Source organism: Chenopodium album, chromosome 8 (genome assembly GCF_948465745.1).
Source record: "Chenopodium album chromosome 8, dcCheAlbu1.1, whole genome shotgun sequence".
NCBI lineage: Eukaryota > Viridiplantae > Streptophyta > Magnoliopsida > Caryophyllales > Amaranthaceae > Chenopodium > Chenopodium album.
In genome coordinates, this window is record NC_137841.1 from 21,524,775 (window position 1) to 21,541,416 (window position 16,642).

At 34.9% G+C, this 16,642-nt stretch overlaps 2 protein-coding genes across 2 annotated transcripts; one reads left to right on the forward strand and one right to left on the reverse strand.

Annotated features, from left to right (window-relative positions):
- Positions 1 to 5,119: 5,119 nt before the first annotated feature.
- LOC145642814 (uncharacterized) lies at positions 5,120 to 5,854 on the reverse strand. Its single transcript, XM_081693979.1, has 2 exons — positions 5,558 to 5,854; positions 5,120 to 5,452 (listed from the first exon to the last, which is right to left on the reverse strand). The coding sequence occupies exons 1-2, from the start codon at positions 5,852 to 5,854 to the stop codon at positions 5,120 to 5,122; spliced, it is 630 nt and encodes a 209-aa protein (XP_081550105.1).
- A 4,554-nt stretch (positions 5,855 to 10,408) lies between these two features.
- On the forward strand, positions 10,409 to 16,371 carry LOC145555896 (ADP-ribosylation factor-like protein 8c). Its single transcript, XM_081617613.1, has 7 exons — positions 10,409 to 10,484; positions 10,588 to 10,669; positions 14,628 to 14,709; positions 14,789 to 14,821; positions 14,895 to 15,016; positions 15,694 to 15,855; positions 15,971 to 16,371. The coding sequence occupies exons 2-7, from the start codon at positions 10,632 to 10,634 to the stop codon at positions 16,086 to 16,088; spliced, it is 555 nt and encodes a 184-aa protein (XP_081473739.1). The 5' UTR covers positions 10,409 to 10,484; positions 10,588 to 10,631; the 3' UTR covers positions 16,089 to 16,371.
- The last annotated feature ends 271 nt before the right edge of the window (positions 16,372 to 16,642 follow it).

Sequence of the window (16,642 nt, forward strand, 5' to 3'; positions counted from 1 at the left end):
GTAAGATGAAGAAAATTTGCCTTCTAGTTTTCTCCCCTAAATTTCACTTTTCCTCTTTTATTTTATGGGACTTGATTATTTGTCATAATATTATTGATGGTGTACAATATTCCATTCTACACTATGTGTTACCTATAAATTATTTTTTATTTTTGTACCTGTAAGCGTTGTTCGAAGTGCGCCTACGTTACAACATGTGGTGAATATGCTTGGCACTCATAGGAAGTGGGAATTGACATATACGATTAGGGACAAGGAAAGTAGGAAGCCGCCAACAAGTTTTTAAGGAACTTGTAAACCGTTCACGGATCATAAAAGGTAACCACGAATAAAGGGACAACGATAGGCAACAACGATTGATCCGTGAAGGTTACACCCCATTCATAATCCATGAGATTACTAACTCCATATGGTTCGGAACCATGAAAGGAGGCTTGGGGATGATGGTACAAAAATGAGTCATGGAGTCACATTCGCCCATATTGGCCTCTACTCGATTCTTATTGTGAAAAGTGATTCATGCGATCTTAAAGGCATACAAACAAAATATTCAATTTGCTCCAAACTATAATTATGCTAAATTGGTTGAATATTAATGCAACATATAATTCTAAAATATTGGTGATCACTTTAATTAACAACAAGATTAAAAAGGAACCTAAGTCGGTTGTCCAAATTATCTTATTAGGCGTGATTTTCAATTACATATTTCCTTTAACATGCAATATGGAGATTAGAAATAACAATAATAGAATAAACATTAATATTGGAAGCAATTCAACAATAAATTGTTAGTCAAATCAAATATAAATAAATTTAATCATGATGCTAGCAATATTAAAATAAAATAAGAGTAATTAAATTAATTAATTACTCACATTCCACGCGTTCCTTTAAATTGCTACATCATAAATAAATTCTTAGTAACTTCAATAAAAAATATAAATCAAATTGATATTAAATTAAATAAATGTAGATTTGATTTGGTCCAAATCCTTGGTTATTTATACCTTTCACACCTTGGTTTAAGGACGGAACCTCGGGTTACACTACAACAAAAATCACTTTTCGTAGCGATTATTTCGTAGCGATTGTTCATTCGCTACAATATTCAAGTATGTTTGTGAAATAATTAAGGATGTCGTATCATTTTTACAATCGCCATGGTTTTCCCATCTAAAATCGATACGAAAAGCATAATAATACATATCCACACTATTTTTTACACATTTATATAATTTTGAGAAATCGTATCATTTACAATCACCACTAAATCCTAAAAATCGATACGAAAAGCCTTTTCAACCCTAGATATATAAATATTGTTTGAAAAAGAATACATAAAATATGTCATAGCTTATTGGTGAAACATTTAATATAAGAGTTTGAGGTTGCATGTTCGAATCTTGTAAAGATCATACGCATGGTTTTTTTTTTTTTTTGAAGAAAATGAGTTGAACATTTATAGCGATTGTAATCACTACAATAATCACCACGATTGGATGTAGTTTTTCGTATCGATTATTGAGGCCAACCCCAGCGATATTGAAAACCACTACTAAAGGCTAAGGCAACGGGGGATATTGTATCGAATGACCATTTGTTGGGAAAGCTTTTTGTTGCAATTACAATCGATACTAAAGGTTAAAATAATCGCTACGAAAAGGTTATTTTCTTGTAGTGTTAAGTATGGACTCGTTGGAGTGCTTAAGGGAAGAATGGTGTAATTTAGAATATAGGTTTAAGGCTTAGAATATGAGAGAGAGAGAGAGAGAGATAGAGAGAGAGAGAGAATGATTTTTTTTTTTTTGGTGTAGAAGAGAGGAAGAGAGAATGATTTGGTGATCAAGCTTGTTGATGATTGAAAAAGGGGAGATATGACTTCTATTTATAAGGAAAAAGAAGGGTCGAAGAATTAAGAAAAGATAAGAATTCGAATTGGAATAATACTCTTTTTTTGCGGTTTTGTTTTTATCATATCTTTTGATCCAGAAATTGGAATAAAATAAATAATATGTCGTTGGAAAGCTGTTGAAGTCTACTTTCTAACCCAATTGAAATAAAATTAAAATATTTTGTAAAAAAAAGATATGGCTGAAATAGTGAGACGGTGTCAGTTTTGAATTGAGTTTCGTATTTCATTAATATCTTTTTCGTTATAGCTCGGAATTAATATTATAATATATCATTAGAAAGATAATCTCAAGATCTATCCAACCATCTAAGATTTGGATAAAAATCTAGGAGGCACGAAAATAATATCTGACTATCTTTGAACGTCTTTCAATTCGGATAGAATTAGGACTTTCAAAAAGAAAAGTTTTATCCAATTTCAAACTCTTTAATCTTATCTTTTCAAAAAGGATAATTAAGATATTTTAGAAACTTATAGAAGCTTCCAATTAATCCTAAGTGATTGAGGAGTGGGATTAAATAATTTGGACCCTCCACACGATCATTGGGTTGTAGGTTAGGTGGGCTTAGGTTCAGTTTGGGCTCAATTTAATATTTTGGCCATAACTTATTCGTTATAACTCGGATTTGGGCTTATAATATATCGTTGGAAATATTTTTTCAAGCCCCATCCAAATATTCAATCATTAGACTCATATTATGGACCAAAATAAACTGTACTAAACGTTTTTATAAAAAGGAGACGAAATAAATGATTTTAAAGGACACGAAATGAATTATTTTGGGTTTAAAAGAACGAAATAAAAGTTATGGTTTGGGGAAATGGGATAGGAATTGGGTTGGTTTATGAAATGAAAATATGGATTTAAGCACTCTAAAGATTAAATACTCAACCCGACCAATAATGGCGGTGAAAGGTTGTTCATCATCGGGTTTGGTTTTGGGGAGACATTTTTAGGTGTCTACAGTACCAAAGATAACGGTCGGACAAACTATTAATAAAGGGATAAAAAAATCCGAGAGTACATAATGTCCTAAACTCCCTATTAGACATAATCGATATAGGGCTACCAGTCCACTTTGGACCCCCAAATTCTATGCTACTCCTGGAGTACCATGTCCAGGTTTATAAAATTTATGTTATTTTAATATGAACACCTTATTATATATATATTTTAAAATAAGTATATGTTATTTTATATTTTATATACTACCTCCATTAAATGTTATGTGCAACTTTTGCCATTTCGGGATGTTTTGTATTATGTGCAACTTTCAGATTTCTTCCTATTTTTAGTAAGGAAAAAGGTGTGAAATGACAGTTTTACCCTTACTTAACTTACTTTTTTTTTAAATCTTTGCCCTCACTCTAATCTAATCATATTAACCTAATCTAATCACATCACCTAAATCTAATGACTCCCTCCATTTATTACCCCCAATTCCCCCCAACTCCCCTCATTTACTCACATTCCCAACCACCTTCAATTAATGATGATGGTGGAGCTCCTCTATTTCTTCTGGAGAATTCTCCAGATGAACCCTCATTTGGGGTTTTTTCTCTCCTCTTTTCTTCGATTTCCCACTTCCTCTCTCCAGATCTGCACTTCCTCTCACCTCTTTTCTTCGATTTCCCACTTCCTCCCTCCTTCGATCTTTCTCAAACATAACTCCCTCCTCAACAATGGTTAATTTGGATCCTTTAAAGGATGCGTACATGGCAACCAACGACAAAGGAGAGGAGAATATGATCTCCAATCTCATCCACTGCTTTGAGATTGGATCTCCCTTCCCTCGTCAATTCTATGAGTCAAGTGAAATGGGTCCCTACTGTACCTTATACACCTACAGAGCTCTGGGTCAAGTCCTTAAAAGCATAGATGAGGAAGAAAGGCAGAAGAGGGAGGAAGGACAGGGTGAGTCCCGTCGGAAGTCACTCGATTTCTCTGAGGCTCCTCTAGATCTGGTGGATGAGAGTGGAGAGGGGAGTGTTGTGGCCCCAACTAAGCCCAGATCTAAGAGGTAATGGCCACCACCCAAGGTTCGTTCTTCGAGGAAGGCGGCACGTGTGGCTTTGCGTAGGATGCGTGGGCTCCCTAACAAGTACATCGTTCTGTCATCTGATGAGGAGGCTGATGAGGAACCACCCTCCAAGAAACCAGAGGCTGCCTCTTCCTCTGTCCCTGTTGTGCACTAATACGTGAGGCGGATGAACCCTAGGGTTCAACCCTCTAAGTGACTGCTCTCGTAACGATTCCTAACCCTAATTTATTCTTTACTTTATTTGAGTCCCTATTTATTGATGGATCTGTTTGATTGTGTGCTGGTTATATTGTGGTTGATGAAGTCCCAATTTAATGATTGATTTTTGGTGCTCAATGTTGTTGTTTGTGTTTGTTGATGGATTGTGGATAACTTGTTGGATCTGGTTTTTTTGGCCTTGATTCTGCTTGTGGGTGTTGATGGGTGACTGAATATTGTTGCTGGAGAATTTTTGGCTATCTTTGGTGTAATTGTTGGCTTTATTCTTGTTGCGGTATCTGTTGGTTGAATGATTATTGGTGTATGATGGATTGTGGACAGAATGTTGGGTATGTTGTGTGTTCATGGCCCTAAATGTATGTTTTGTATGATCAGTGTGTCTGAACTAGTTTTGGCCTTTAAGGGAATATGGTTGATGAATGATGAGGCTAATTTGGCTTGTGTGTTGCATATAATGTTCTCAATGACCTTTGTGGAAGAGAATACCTTAAATGTGAGTCCCTCATTGTTGCCTTTATAGTACTCAGTGTAGAGTCCCTTTATTATTCCGAGTATGTTGTTATTGTGTGATCCATATGATGAAGGGACTCCATTGAATTTCAATTTGAACAAGTATGTTGCTCCATCAATCACAATTTAGTGAGTGATGTTGAGGTAAACTTGTTTGAGTTGTTATATTCAACAAACTTATAAACTTCTGATGGATTTTTTGACTTCACATTATAACCATTTTCATTCCATTCAAAATGTGGCTACAAAAAGCCTATTACATGAGTACATGGACTTTCACAACACTGCCTTAGTGGTATATGACACTCTAACACACAAAATACACCTAACCACTTATTCATTTAGATTGCAAAACATTTAAAAAAAAAAACAAACTTCAGATGGTTATGTGTGGTAGTATTTGCTGATGTCCTGATTTGATGTGTACCCTTGTCTAATCTGCATCCACCTCCATGTCCTTTGCTGCTACATGAGTCTCTTCTGGTGCTGGTCTGAACATTGTGTTCAAGTACTCTACAGCCTCTAGCACTATCTCTTTCTCAACATACAATTGATTTGGCAAAATGCCAAGATTTTCAAGTTTTTTCTTGTTCATGTGTGGAATTTTGTACCTATTCCCACCTTGTGCCTTGAGTATTTTGATCATGCATCTCTGTAGTGTGACCCATATGTACTTATTCACTTCTGGTTTGTATGTGTTGTATGACTCAATCACCTTTTCAACTAGCTCATCTAGATTGTTAGGAAAAGATTGATACTGTAAGGACTACATAGACCTGAACAGACCTAAATCCAACACATTTAGATCAGGAGATTGAGCTGGTTAGAACACAAAATGAATATTAAACCCATTGGCTGTTGTTGTTGCAACAAACTCTTCATCTCTTGGTATTTGATGTGGTCTTGCATTGTCCCATTGTATGACAACATTCTTAGGCAGACTTTCAGGCCATTTATCCATGATTGCTGGAATTACTTTGTTAAGTAACATGTCCCTTATGACCTCCCTGTTTACATTCTGAAGGGCCCTTGAGACCATTGTTCCTGCTGCTCTGTTCTTGCTTGATTTCTTTGCTCTGTCTTGGACTGTGAATGGGAAAATCCCATACTTTCCATCATGTAGCAGTTCCCCATTTATGCCATACAATGGCTTACCAATAATGGCCATGAACATTGCCTTTAACTTGAATCTTCTTGACTATTGTGCCATGTATGGATCTTCTTCACTTGGAAGGAGATAAAACCTCCTTTTGTCAGGGTTCAAGTAGAACCATTTCTCATCTATGTGAATGGCATAACTCATGTCTTCAAAAGTGGGGTACTCATTTCCTTCAACTGGGTTTATATGACGTAAAACACACTTCATTCTAGCTATCTTGTGATCTACTGTAAGTGTTGGTTTGCAACTTGTTGTGTGTGTTCTTAACCTTCCCTTTTTCTTCAAGTAGTGCAAAGTGACATGTGAAATGTTCAGTGCTGCTGCAAATGACCTCTCTGTCTGCCTTAAATAAAGAGGGACTGATGTGTCCGTTTTATATAGTATTTTACCCCCGTCCCTTAGTCATAATTAGTAGTGTTTTTGGCTCTTTAGAGCCACTTTTATTACTAATTGGTGTTTTCTAGTGTTTTCGTAGATTTGGTTGACTTTTGCAGGGATTTATGCTTTTGGAGTATTTTCCCGAGATATTTAGGAGCAATCACGAGCACTAGAGAAGCACGACCAGATTTTATAGCCCAGGGCCGGTTGGAGCCATCGAACCGGTGATTAAGGGCTCGGTAGAGGTGATACCGGGGCGTTTGGACCGAGTATTCAAGACCCAAAGAGGAAACCCAGATTGGCCCGAAGAATTGGAGCCCAATCGAAGTCCAAATATTGGCCCAAATGATCCGCCCGGCCAAAAAGGCTGGCGCCCGGAGGCGCGCCCGGCCGGGCGGGAGGAGCGCCCGGTGACGCGCCCGGCCGGGCGCGAGATTGTTATTAGAGGTGAAAAAAGGCGCGCCCGATCGGGCGGTGCCTCGCCCGATCGGGCGCGTGTTTATTTAGGAAACAATTAGAGTCGTATTAATTTGTTTTAGTTTAGGATTTTTGTACGGAGTATAAATACTCCTCCGTAATACGTTTTTAGATTGTCTCTTCTTTTGGGGAGATCTTCTTTTCTCTTCTTCTCCTCTTCTTCTTCCCTTATCTCCTCTCTTTTAGACTTTCTCTCTCTACTTAGTTTTCTCTCTCTAAACTTTTGTTCTTATTTCTTTGATTAATTCCAGATTTACTTTGGTGACGATTTCTCTTCCCTTAATCTTAGTTATTTATTTTATTCCTTTGATCATGATTTATTTTATTGCTTTGCTTAGTTTATATCTAATTATGTGTGAGTAGTTTAATTTCTAGGGTTTATGGGGATCTAATAAATAATATGAAGGGGTAAATTTATTGTTGTTATTTATCAATGCTAGATTAATTTCCTATTGATTGATTTAATGCTCTGTGACTAGATTAGGCCTATCTTTTATGCATGAGTTTGACAATATTGATTCAAGAATCGAGAGATGAGAATTAATGTTTAGGTCTAGTTTCAATAGGCAAGTTAATTTATAAATGGTTAAATCAAGATTCGAGAGATGAGATTTAATACCGGTAATTTAATTGTGTGATTGTAATAAGTAGCGAGAGCCCTTTACAATCTGATTAATTGATGCATTGATGATTGACTATTATTGATTGTTGGTATTGCATGATGATTTCTTATTGGATTGTTTTAATGTTTTACAATTGCGGCTTGTAAAAGTATAGCAATATTAAATTGATGAATCGAGCAGATGTTAATTTGATATTAAAGGCTATTTTCAATAAGAACTTAGATCTAGTAAATTGCGAGAGCCTGTTAGATCTATGTTGGTTAATAAATTGCGAGAGCCTGTTAATCATGTTATTTATGCAATGTCAATGATTGATTACCCTATTTTACCCCGGAGTATTATTTATTGTTGAACCTATGCCCTAGATCCTTTTATATATTATTTTCTCCCTTTTCTTACTCTTTTTAGTTTAGTTTCATATTCAACTTTTAATATTGGTCACTTAAATAATTTAGATTATAATATTTAATTAGGAGTAAAAAGACTTGTTTCCCTGTGGAGATCGACCCTACTTCCCTATCTACTTTAGTTAGTGAATTAGGTAATTATTTTTGATTAGGGGATACGACTTTACCCTGTCAGGGACTAATTGTAGGAATTCATCTATGAATTCACTTGGCTTTGGACCTGTCTTGCCATACTTCTCTGTCCTGACATCAATCATAATCCCTTCTGCCATCTTTTTTATGTCTACGAATATTCTGGTGATTGTTGATTTATGCACTCTGAATTGTGTGGAAAGTTGCATTTTGTATCCTCTTGGCAAAGCTCCATCTTGCATCTTCACCAACATTGCATCAACAATCTCTCTTCTCTGATACATGGTAAGTTGTTTTCTGTTGATTGTAGTTGTTGCATGAATTTGTCCTTGTTGTTGATCTTGATCTTGATGGATGGTCTCTTGCTGACCTGGCTCATTTGTTTCTTGAGTCCCTTTTGTAGACTCTTCTTCATGTTGCATGTTTTCATTGTCAGAGTCATAGAACTCTATGTCTTCATCTTGAATTTGTTCTTCCTCTTCAAAGTACAATTCTGCCATTAGTTCCTCTATCAGTAATTCATCAATATCAAACTGCTGAGATTCATCGAAATCTGCCATTTTTGGGGTCCCTATCTTTTTCAGGTTGTTGATGATGCTATAGGGGTGGCAGATGAAGGTTTTTGTGAAGATGAAGCTGCCCTACACTTTTGTGTACATAGAGAACGAGCAACAACACTCTTGATGATGGTGGATATCTTTATGCAGCACTAATGTAGCCTAGGTTGTAATTTTTTGGGTTAATGGGGGCTAATTTCAGGATTTAGGGTCTAACTTTTGGGACAAACATTTGGTTGTTATGGTTAAACATTGATGAAGGTTGTATTTAATGCTTTGAACTATCAAAGCTTTTTGACAATGGGGGCTTCCTTTTATAAGCCTCTTAAATGCTGATTGTTGCTCTGTTTATGTTGATGTCAAGAATTGAATGCTAGTTTTTTTTTAAAAAGAAGGTGGAGGGAATTTTAAACCCACCCAAATTTTCAAAATGTTTGAAATTTTGATAAAAAAAAAAGGGAGGGAATCAAATTTCCTACCAAGGAAATCAGATTTCCCCACTAAAGCACATGGGGGACCATTCATTCTCTCTCCTCCACATTTAATTAATTCCATCTAACTATCCTTTAATCAATGCCCTCCATTTTTTGCATTGGCAACCGTGAACTCACTCAAAGTTGCACAAAACAATTAAAGGAGGTAGTATATAACAAACTACTTTGGACCAAGTAAATGATGCAATCATAATGGACTAGACCACAATTTTGCAAATGGATTGATTATATGGCTGATCCTAGCACTGTCAAAACGGTTTGACAATTCGAGTTCGGTTCGGTTTGAAATCGGGTCAGTTTGAAATCGGTTTAAGTGTCTCGCGGGTCGGTTTCGGTTCGGTTTAAATAGTTATCGGTTCGATTCAGTTTCGGTTTATTCTTGAGCGGTTTTAATTTGGTTCGGGTTGTAAATGGTTCGGAAAGTAAACGGTTCGGCGCAGCCGGGTTGCAGTTTGTTAACGGTTCGGTGTAAACGGTTTTATACCGGTTCAAACAGTTTCGGGTTGGAAACGGTTTCGAGTTAGAAACGGTTCGGTTCTTTTTCGGTTCATTTTTATTTTGGTTCGGTTCGTTAACGGGTTTGCCTTTTATACGATTTAACGTTATTCGGATCAGTTCCATTTCATATTTACTAAATTATGGTTCGGAACGGTTTTTTATTTCAAAAAGTCGGTTTTTAATCGGGTCGTTTGGATTCTGGAAGTTAAACGATTTTGGTTTGAAGCTTCATAGTACTTGCTAACCTTTTGCTGGTTAACAAGTTTTATATCAAGTCGAGACTTCATCACTTCATATTTAGGCATTAAGCATTATATTATATACAAATTCGCATCGATTTCAAAAATACATATCATGTTATTTCAAGTTTAGTCATACTTATCTTACTAGTTTATTACGAAGTAACGTAGATTATAAAAGTTTAGTGTATTAATGAATTATTATTGTTTTACTATCACATTATTAGTTGCTTCTTATTCAATCAACTAATTGATGTGTCATAATCATGATTTGATGAGTTATTGTGACGTCGAAATTACAGTTTGATTTATAGACGGTTCGGTTTGTAAGTGGTTCGGTTTATAAACGTTTCGGTGCAAACGGGTTGCAGTTTGTTAACGGTTCGGTGTAAACGGTTTTTACCTCGGTTCAAACGGTTTCGGGTTGGAAACAGTTTCGGGTTAGAAACGGTTCGGTTCTTTTTCGATTCGGTTTGATTACAGTTCGGTTTAGAACTGGTTCGGTTTGTTAACGGGTTCGGTTCTTATACGGTTTGACATTATTCGGATCGGTTCGGTTTCGGGTTTACTTAAATACGGTTCGGGTCGGTTTTTGGTTTTACAAAATCGGTTTTTGGTTTTACAAAATCGGTTTTTAATCGGTTCGGTTCTCATTTGGGTCGGTCGGTTTCGGGCAGTTAAACGGTTTCAGTTTGAAATTTGACAGCACTAGCTGATCCACTTGTTCATGTAATGTGTATGTGTGTAAAAGAGGTGTTAACACATACTTGTACATCCGATAATGGCAAGTTGGTAACAACATTCACATTAATCAGAAAAAGGAAAGCGCCAACTGTGCGAAGTTTCCATTGCTTCCCTACAACGTTTTCTTCTTTGTTTTTCTTTGAATTTCTCAATCTTTTCTTATTTCTGGGTATTTCTTTGCTCTTCCTTTTAGGATTTCATTTGCATTTGCTTCCACGAAACCCTAGATTTTGAATAATGGGTCTTTGGGATTCTCTACTGAACTGGCTCCGAAGGTAATTTCTTCTTCAAGTTCTGATTTTTCCAATTTTAAACTTTTTAATTTTTTGTTTAAGCTATTATAATATGTTTATGAATTTCATGAATTTTGATTTTGATTTGTGTTTTTATGCATCTGGGTATTGGAGCTATGTTTAGTTTAGTTGAGAAAAAATTGAAGTTTTATGCTAAATTTCACTTCATATTCATCAATTATATTACTTTTGCTGCTGTTTGAGATTATAGATTTTAGAGATTTGGTTTTAGTCGTAGGTTAATTACTTTTTTGGAATCCAAGTATAATGAAGGGCTAATACCTGTAAGCTAAAAATGGTCTAAATTTAGTTCTCCAATTTATTTTTGAAAACACTATTAGTCGGTGGACATGTTAGACTTGACAAACTTCATGCTCATCTCGACTTTCCGGTGAGCTTGTTATGATTGATAGCAAAATTGCAATGGAGGGCCAATATGCGACATTACGATTTATGAAGCTGTTCTATAAGCCTATCCTCTTTGTTGAGGTCATAGTAACCTTGAATTCAATAATATTTTGCCTGAAATCGGTTTCCCTACACCGAATCCTCTAGAAACACGAAAATGAACTTGTGTAATTTTTCTTGATGCCATTATATCCAAGAATCGTACATGCTACTATAGTACTTTGTCTATGTATTATGTGATGAGTATGGATCTTATGATGTAATTGTTAGGTCATTATTGATTAAGTGTATACGAAACTTAAAGTCCATTGTGAAGTGTTTGGGAGAACATGTCAAACACATTAATGGCACAGATAGATTCAACATGAATGACGAGTCTTCATTGCCTAGGAAACAAGATGCTCAAATCGACATTATCGCTAATGATACCATATTATATGCGTTGTGGCTGTTTTCATTTGTCGTACTTGTCCTTTTTATGTTGTTGTTTTTGGTTCGGTTTACAAGCTGTCTAGGTTGTCTCTTGGTCATATTGAATTAGCGTATTATTGGGAAAACAGGTCAAGCACATCAATGGTATACATGAAGCAATATTTTTAATGAGATGGATGAACTTTATTGTTCTGGAAATTATATAAGATGCTTTAATTGTGATATTGACCCCATTGTAAGAGACTTAGATTTGTAATCTTCTAAATTTCTTATTTTGATTTTATAATTTCCTCAAGAGTGACCTATGAACTAGAAAAGGTATTGCCTCCATTTTTTTTCTTTTTAAGATACTAACATTTTGAATTTCATGCTTGTATACAAAATTAGATCATTAATAATATCTATGATTATCAATTTGTAAAAATTATAAAAAGTTTTTGAACCTAAAAAACCAAAAACAAAAAGATAAAAATTATAGTGAAATGAATCTGACAAGATGTCACATAGTTTTGTTTATCCTTGCGTAAATTTCACCAATGATGGTCAATGGTGCAAAGTGTTTACAAATAATACATCGGGGTATTGATTTTGAGGAAAGACTTCTGATTGAGGGTCTATTGGGGTTTTATGTCTATGCATCTCAAGACTTGAATTTGGTTAATAGTTAATTCCTATCAAAGTTAACCGTAAGCTTTTCTTCCTCTCCTGAGGAAAAAGAAATGTCTTCTTCTAGCTTGTTAAAATTACAAGCATAAAGTGATATGCCACTGCTGAAAGTGACATGCGTGTGTAGTTGTCTAGATGAAGATCAACATCTCCATCTTAAATTAATCAATCAATTCATGTGAACTTGCCTGTGCAGTTTAGCAATGAACTGAATTTATTGAAGTTGGTAAGAATTCCAATGTTTATGTGAGTTTATATTTTCTACAAGTCTTAGAGGTCAAACATAGAATCTTACTAAAACATGAACCCATCTCTTTTGATTTTTTGGGAATTGATTTTTTTTTTTCCCTTTTTCTAATTTAACATATTAAGATGTAATGTTAATTGTAACTTTTGTAAGTGCCTATGGGCGTAGGGATGATTAAAAGGAGGTTGGCGGGTGGGGTTGGGGGAGCGAAGTGAAGGAGTGCAAAATATAATTGCAAGGCTGCAAGCTCAGTATAAGACTTTAGACTTTCAGTAACAGGGATGCTTAAATTCTACCCTGAACACAATAGATACTAAAAGCTGGAATTTGTAAAGCTTGTTGACATTTTATTTATATGTCTGACTAAGACTCCATTTCTTATTTCTTATCTTATAAAGATTTAAGGGTTTTTTTTTTCTTTATAAGAATAAACTATCGCAGATTCTATGAATGAACCAAGTCCTTTGGTATATTATTTCTATTATGCATTGCAGGATTGATTACTTGGTATCTTTTACTGCTAGACTAGAAGCATGTAAATAAACCTAGTTAATGAGAAGTTTGGATTGAGTTTGCTATATTTGGTTGGGTGATGAGCCATATAGTGTTGTATTGGTTTAATTCAGGATATATCTATCAGATGTCAATGAACTTATTATAAAAACAGTTGATTAATTGTTATATTTGTTCTTCTGAGGGGCGGAGCCAAGAGGGGGCTGGTGGGGGCCATGGCCACCCCCTTGGCTCAAGATAAAATTTAATTTTGCACATACATGTTATAAGTTTAAGTGTGGAGGAGTTGGTTTTTACCATGTCATAGTGGATAAGATGTTAAGAGTTCAAACCTTGCAACTAACATTCTGCTGTATGTGAGTGGTAAATGGAGAGAGAAATATAAAAAAGCATGTGATGAGGAGAGGGATAGAGAGAAATGACAACCAATAAAAGGAAAGAAAACATTTGTTGCAAATAAAGTGTAGCATTTGTTTTTAGTAAATGTTGCACATAATATGAAACGGAGGTAGTACATAGATATGATCTTGGCCCCCCTTACCTAAAAATTCTAGCTCTGCCATCCATCTCACAATTAACTTTGACAATACTATGTATAAATGTCCCATTCTTTCCATTTAAAGAACAAGTCAGTACTCAGTGGTTAATCTTTTTTTTTTTTTTTTTTTTTTTTTTTTTTCCCATTTTCACCTCCCATCACACCAACCACTTCCTACTCTTTAACTTTTACTAAATTTTTATGTCTCCATCCACTTTCAATCATTTTATTAACATTTAAAGACTACTCTAAAAACCATTTCAAAGTCAGCAATGAAGTATATTCTAGAATGGATGGATTATTAAATATTAATCTTCAGATTAGTTAAATTTTGTTCTTGATGTAATTCGTTTATTTTGTATCAATAATATTTGTGTCTGATTGGCTAATTTGAATCGGGTAATGAGGTAAGGTAAGTAAGTGGCTTATTTGTTGTCTTTACATAATCTCAAGACATTGAGATAGATAGTAAATGATCATTTGCTATTTTGAAAAATAGTTGGTAAATTTTTTTAGCAGCACTGAAGCTGCTTAATTTTTTTTCCTTTTATTTTACCAGCTCTTATTCTTTGTGAAATGTTTATTAATCTTTCTTTTGTAAGCCACTGGTGCTTTTTCATATCTCTGTCCACTTTCAATCATTTTATTTGATTCTATGACTATTCTAAAAATAATCAATGATAGTCAACCGTGAAGTATTCTTGGACAGATGGAGTATTAATCTTTATATTAGCTCAATTTGGTTCTTGACATAATTGGGCTCTTTGTATCGATTATTGTTTGGGTCTGATTTGGCTAATTTGGATTGAGTAATAAGGTCAGATTGCATGAAACTTATATGCAACACTAGAATAAAGCTGTCAAGGTCTTTTTCTAAAACCCAAATGTCATAAGAAACCATGGAAGATCATGTTGGCCAATCCCATTTATTGTCAGTTTGCGTAGCTATGGCATTAAACTTAGCTTTCTATCGTGATTTTGTCGTGTTTTTTTAGCTAATTTCTTGAGGTTTTTCTGTATCCTACTCATACATGTTTAAATATCATCTAAATAAATATTACAATTGCAGTGCAGGGGTTAGATAATGATTGCTTGCTTGAAGCTCATAATTTCTTGTTTTTGTATTTGTCTGTCAGCTTATTTTTTAAGCAGGAAATGGAGCTATCCCTTGTTGGCCTTCAAAATGCAGGAAAAACATCCCTTGTTAACGCAATTGCTGTGAGTATTTGCATAACTTTTTGCTTGTTTCATTTAATTTTTTGGATTCTTTTGACCATTGTTGCTAATCTGTTGACAGACAGGGGGATACAGTGAAGACATGATTCCAACTGTAGGTATCTTTACAAAGAGAATTTTAAAAGTGTGTATCATCTTGCAAGTAACAGCTTACACTTTAAAACCAGGTCGGATTTAATATGCGCAAAGTTACTAAGGGCAACGTGACTATAAAGCTTTGGGACCTTGGAGGCCAGAGGAGGTTTCGCTCAATGTGGGAGCGTTATTGTCGTGGTGTCACTGCAATTGTGTAATTCTTCTCAATCAATGGACTTGTTACATATCTCTTTTTAACTCTGTTTTTTGTTTTTGTTTTTTTTTTTTTTTTTTTTTTTTTTTTTGTGTGTGATAATCAATGTGGGGGATAAGATTATAAGTTTGATATGTTGAATAAATAGAAACAAATCGTTGCCAAGGGAACATTTTTTCTAGTACAAAATGGCCTTTTAGTCTACCAGTGTCTCTAGGTTCTTTCTTTTGACGTTGTCCTTTCCTCATTGTACCCCAAACTAGTCTATGTGTATGCTTATTTTAATCCTCTAGATTCTGATTGCCTTCCGAGCTTTTAAACAATACAGATTACTAAACTATGTTACCATGCTGATTCATGTCTTCATTGAATTGCCTCGTGTTTATGTTTAATGAAAAAAAATTCTTCAGCTTTAAATATGTGTGAAATCATTTTTTTAATTATTATTATTATCATTATATTTTTAGTGATGGTAATTTAGTAATGACTAGCAAGATAAATTTATTTTGATTCGTGAGACTCATTGTAGAATAGATTATTTTCTTCTTTGGTTGTGCTTCTGGAACATTTGAGTCTTTCCAGATGCTTATCACCGACATTTATGCGACTGTCTTTTTGATCTGTATTTCGGTGCCAAATAGCAGAAGAATACTCATTTTTCTTTGCATCACATGTAGGTACGTAGTAGATGCTGCTGATAGAGACAGTATCCCGATATCCCAAAGTGAGCTACATGAACTTCTGGAAAAGCCATCGTTAACTGGGATTCCCTTGCTCATTCTTGGCAACAAAATTGACAAGTCAGAAGCTCTCACACAGCAAGCATTAATGGATCAGCTGTAAGATCATTAAATTTGCACTCCTGCTATGGTTCAACTTATCTTAACTTGTCATTACTAAACTATTTAGAATAAGTTTCTAGCTTGTATGATTTTTTTTTTTCCTGAAATACAGAGGCTTACAATCAATCACTGATAGAGAAGTTTGCTGTTACATGATCTCATGCAAGGACTCCGTAAACATAGACAGCGTCATCGATTGGCTTATCAAGCATTCAAAAATCGCCAAATGATTGAAAGCCAAAAAAAAAAGAGGCTAGTCATAGTATGTTTGATCTAATTGGTATATGTGGTTCAAAACAAACAGTTCAATTGGCATTACGTAAGCGTGACGTATCAGGATGCAGGAACTATGATCCATTTTCATGCCTGTTCAATCAATTTGCCAGCTTATACGTAGCTAATGTATGCTAAGCTATTATTATTGGTTTTAAGTGTTAGGCTGTTATATATTTTTTTGAATATGTATTAAATTTGATTTTCATGTGCGTCAATAAATGCAATCTTTGACAATTATTCCCCTGGAGCTGATAATTTATTTATTATATGTTGACTAATCTTTACTCTTCTTAGCATCATTGGACTTATAATACTAGTAGTGCTTTCTTCATTTCTTGTTACCTAGGATTCTAGGAAAGATCTTATTTACATCATTTGTCCATTGCAGCTTAATAGGTTGAATACAATTGTGTCAATTTTTGTTTTGTGTTTCGGAAAGCACCATGTGCTTGTATTTTCAGACTTCATATGAAATAAAGAATGCACTTAGGGAGGATGACATGGGAGT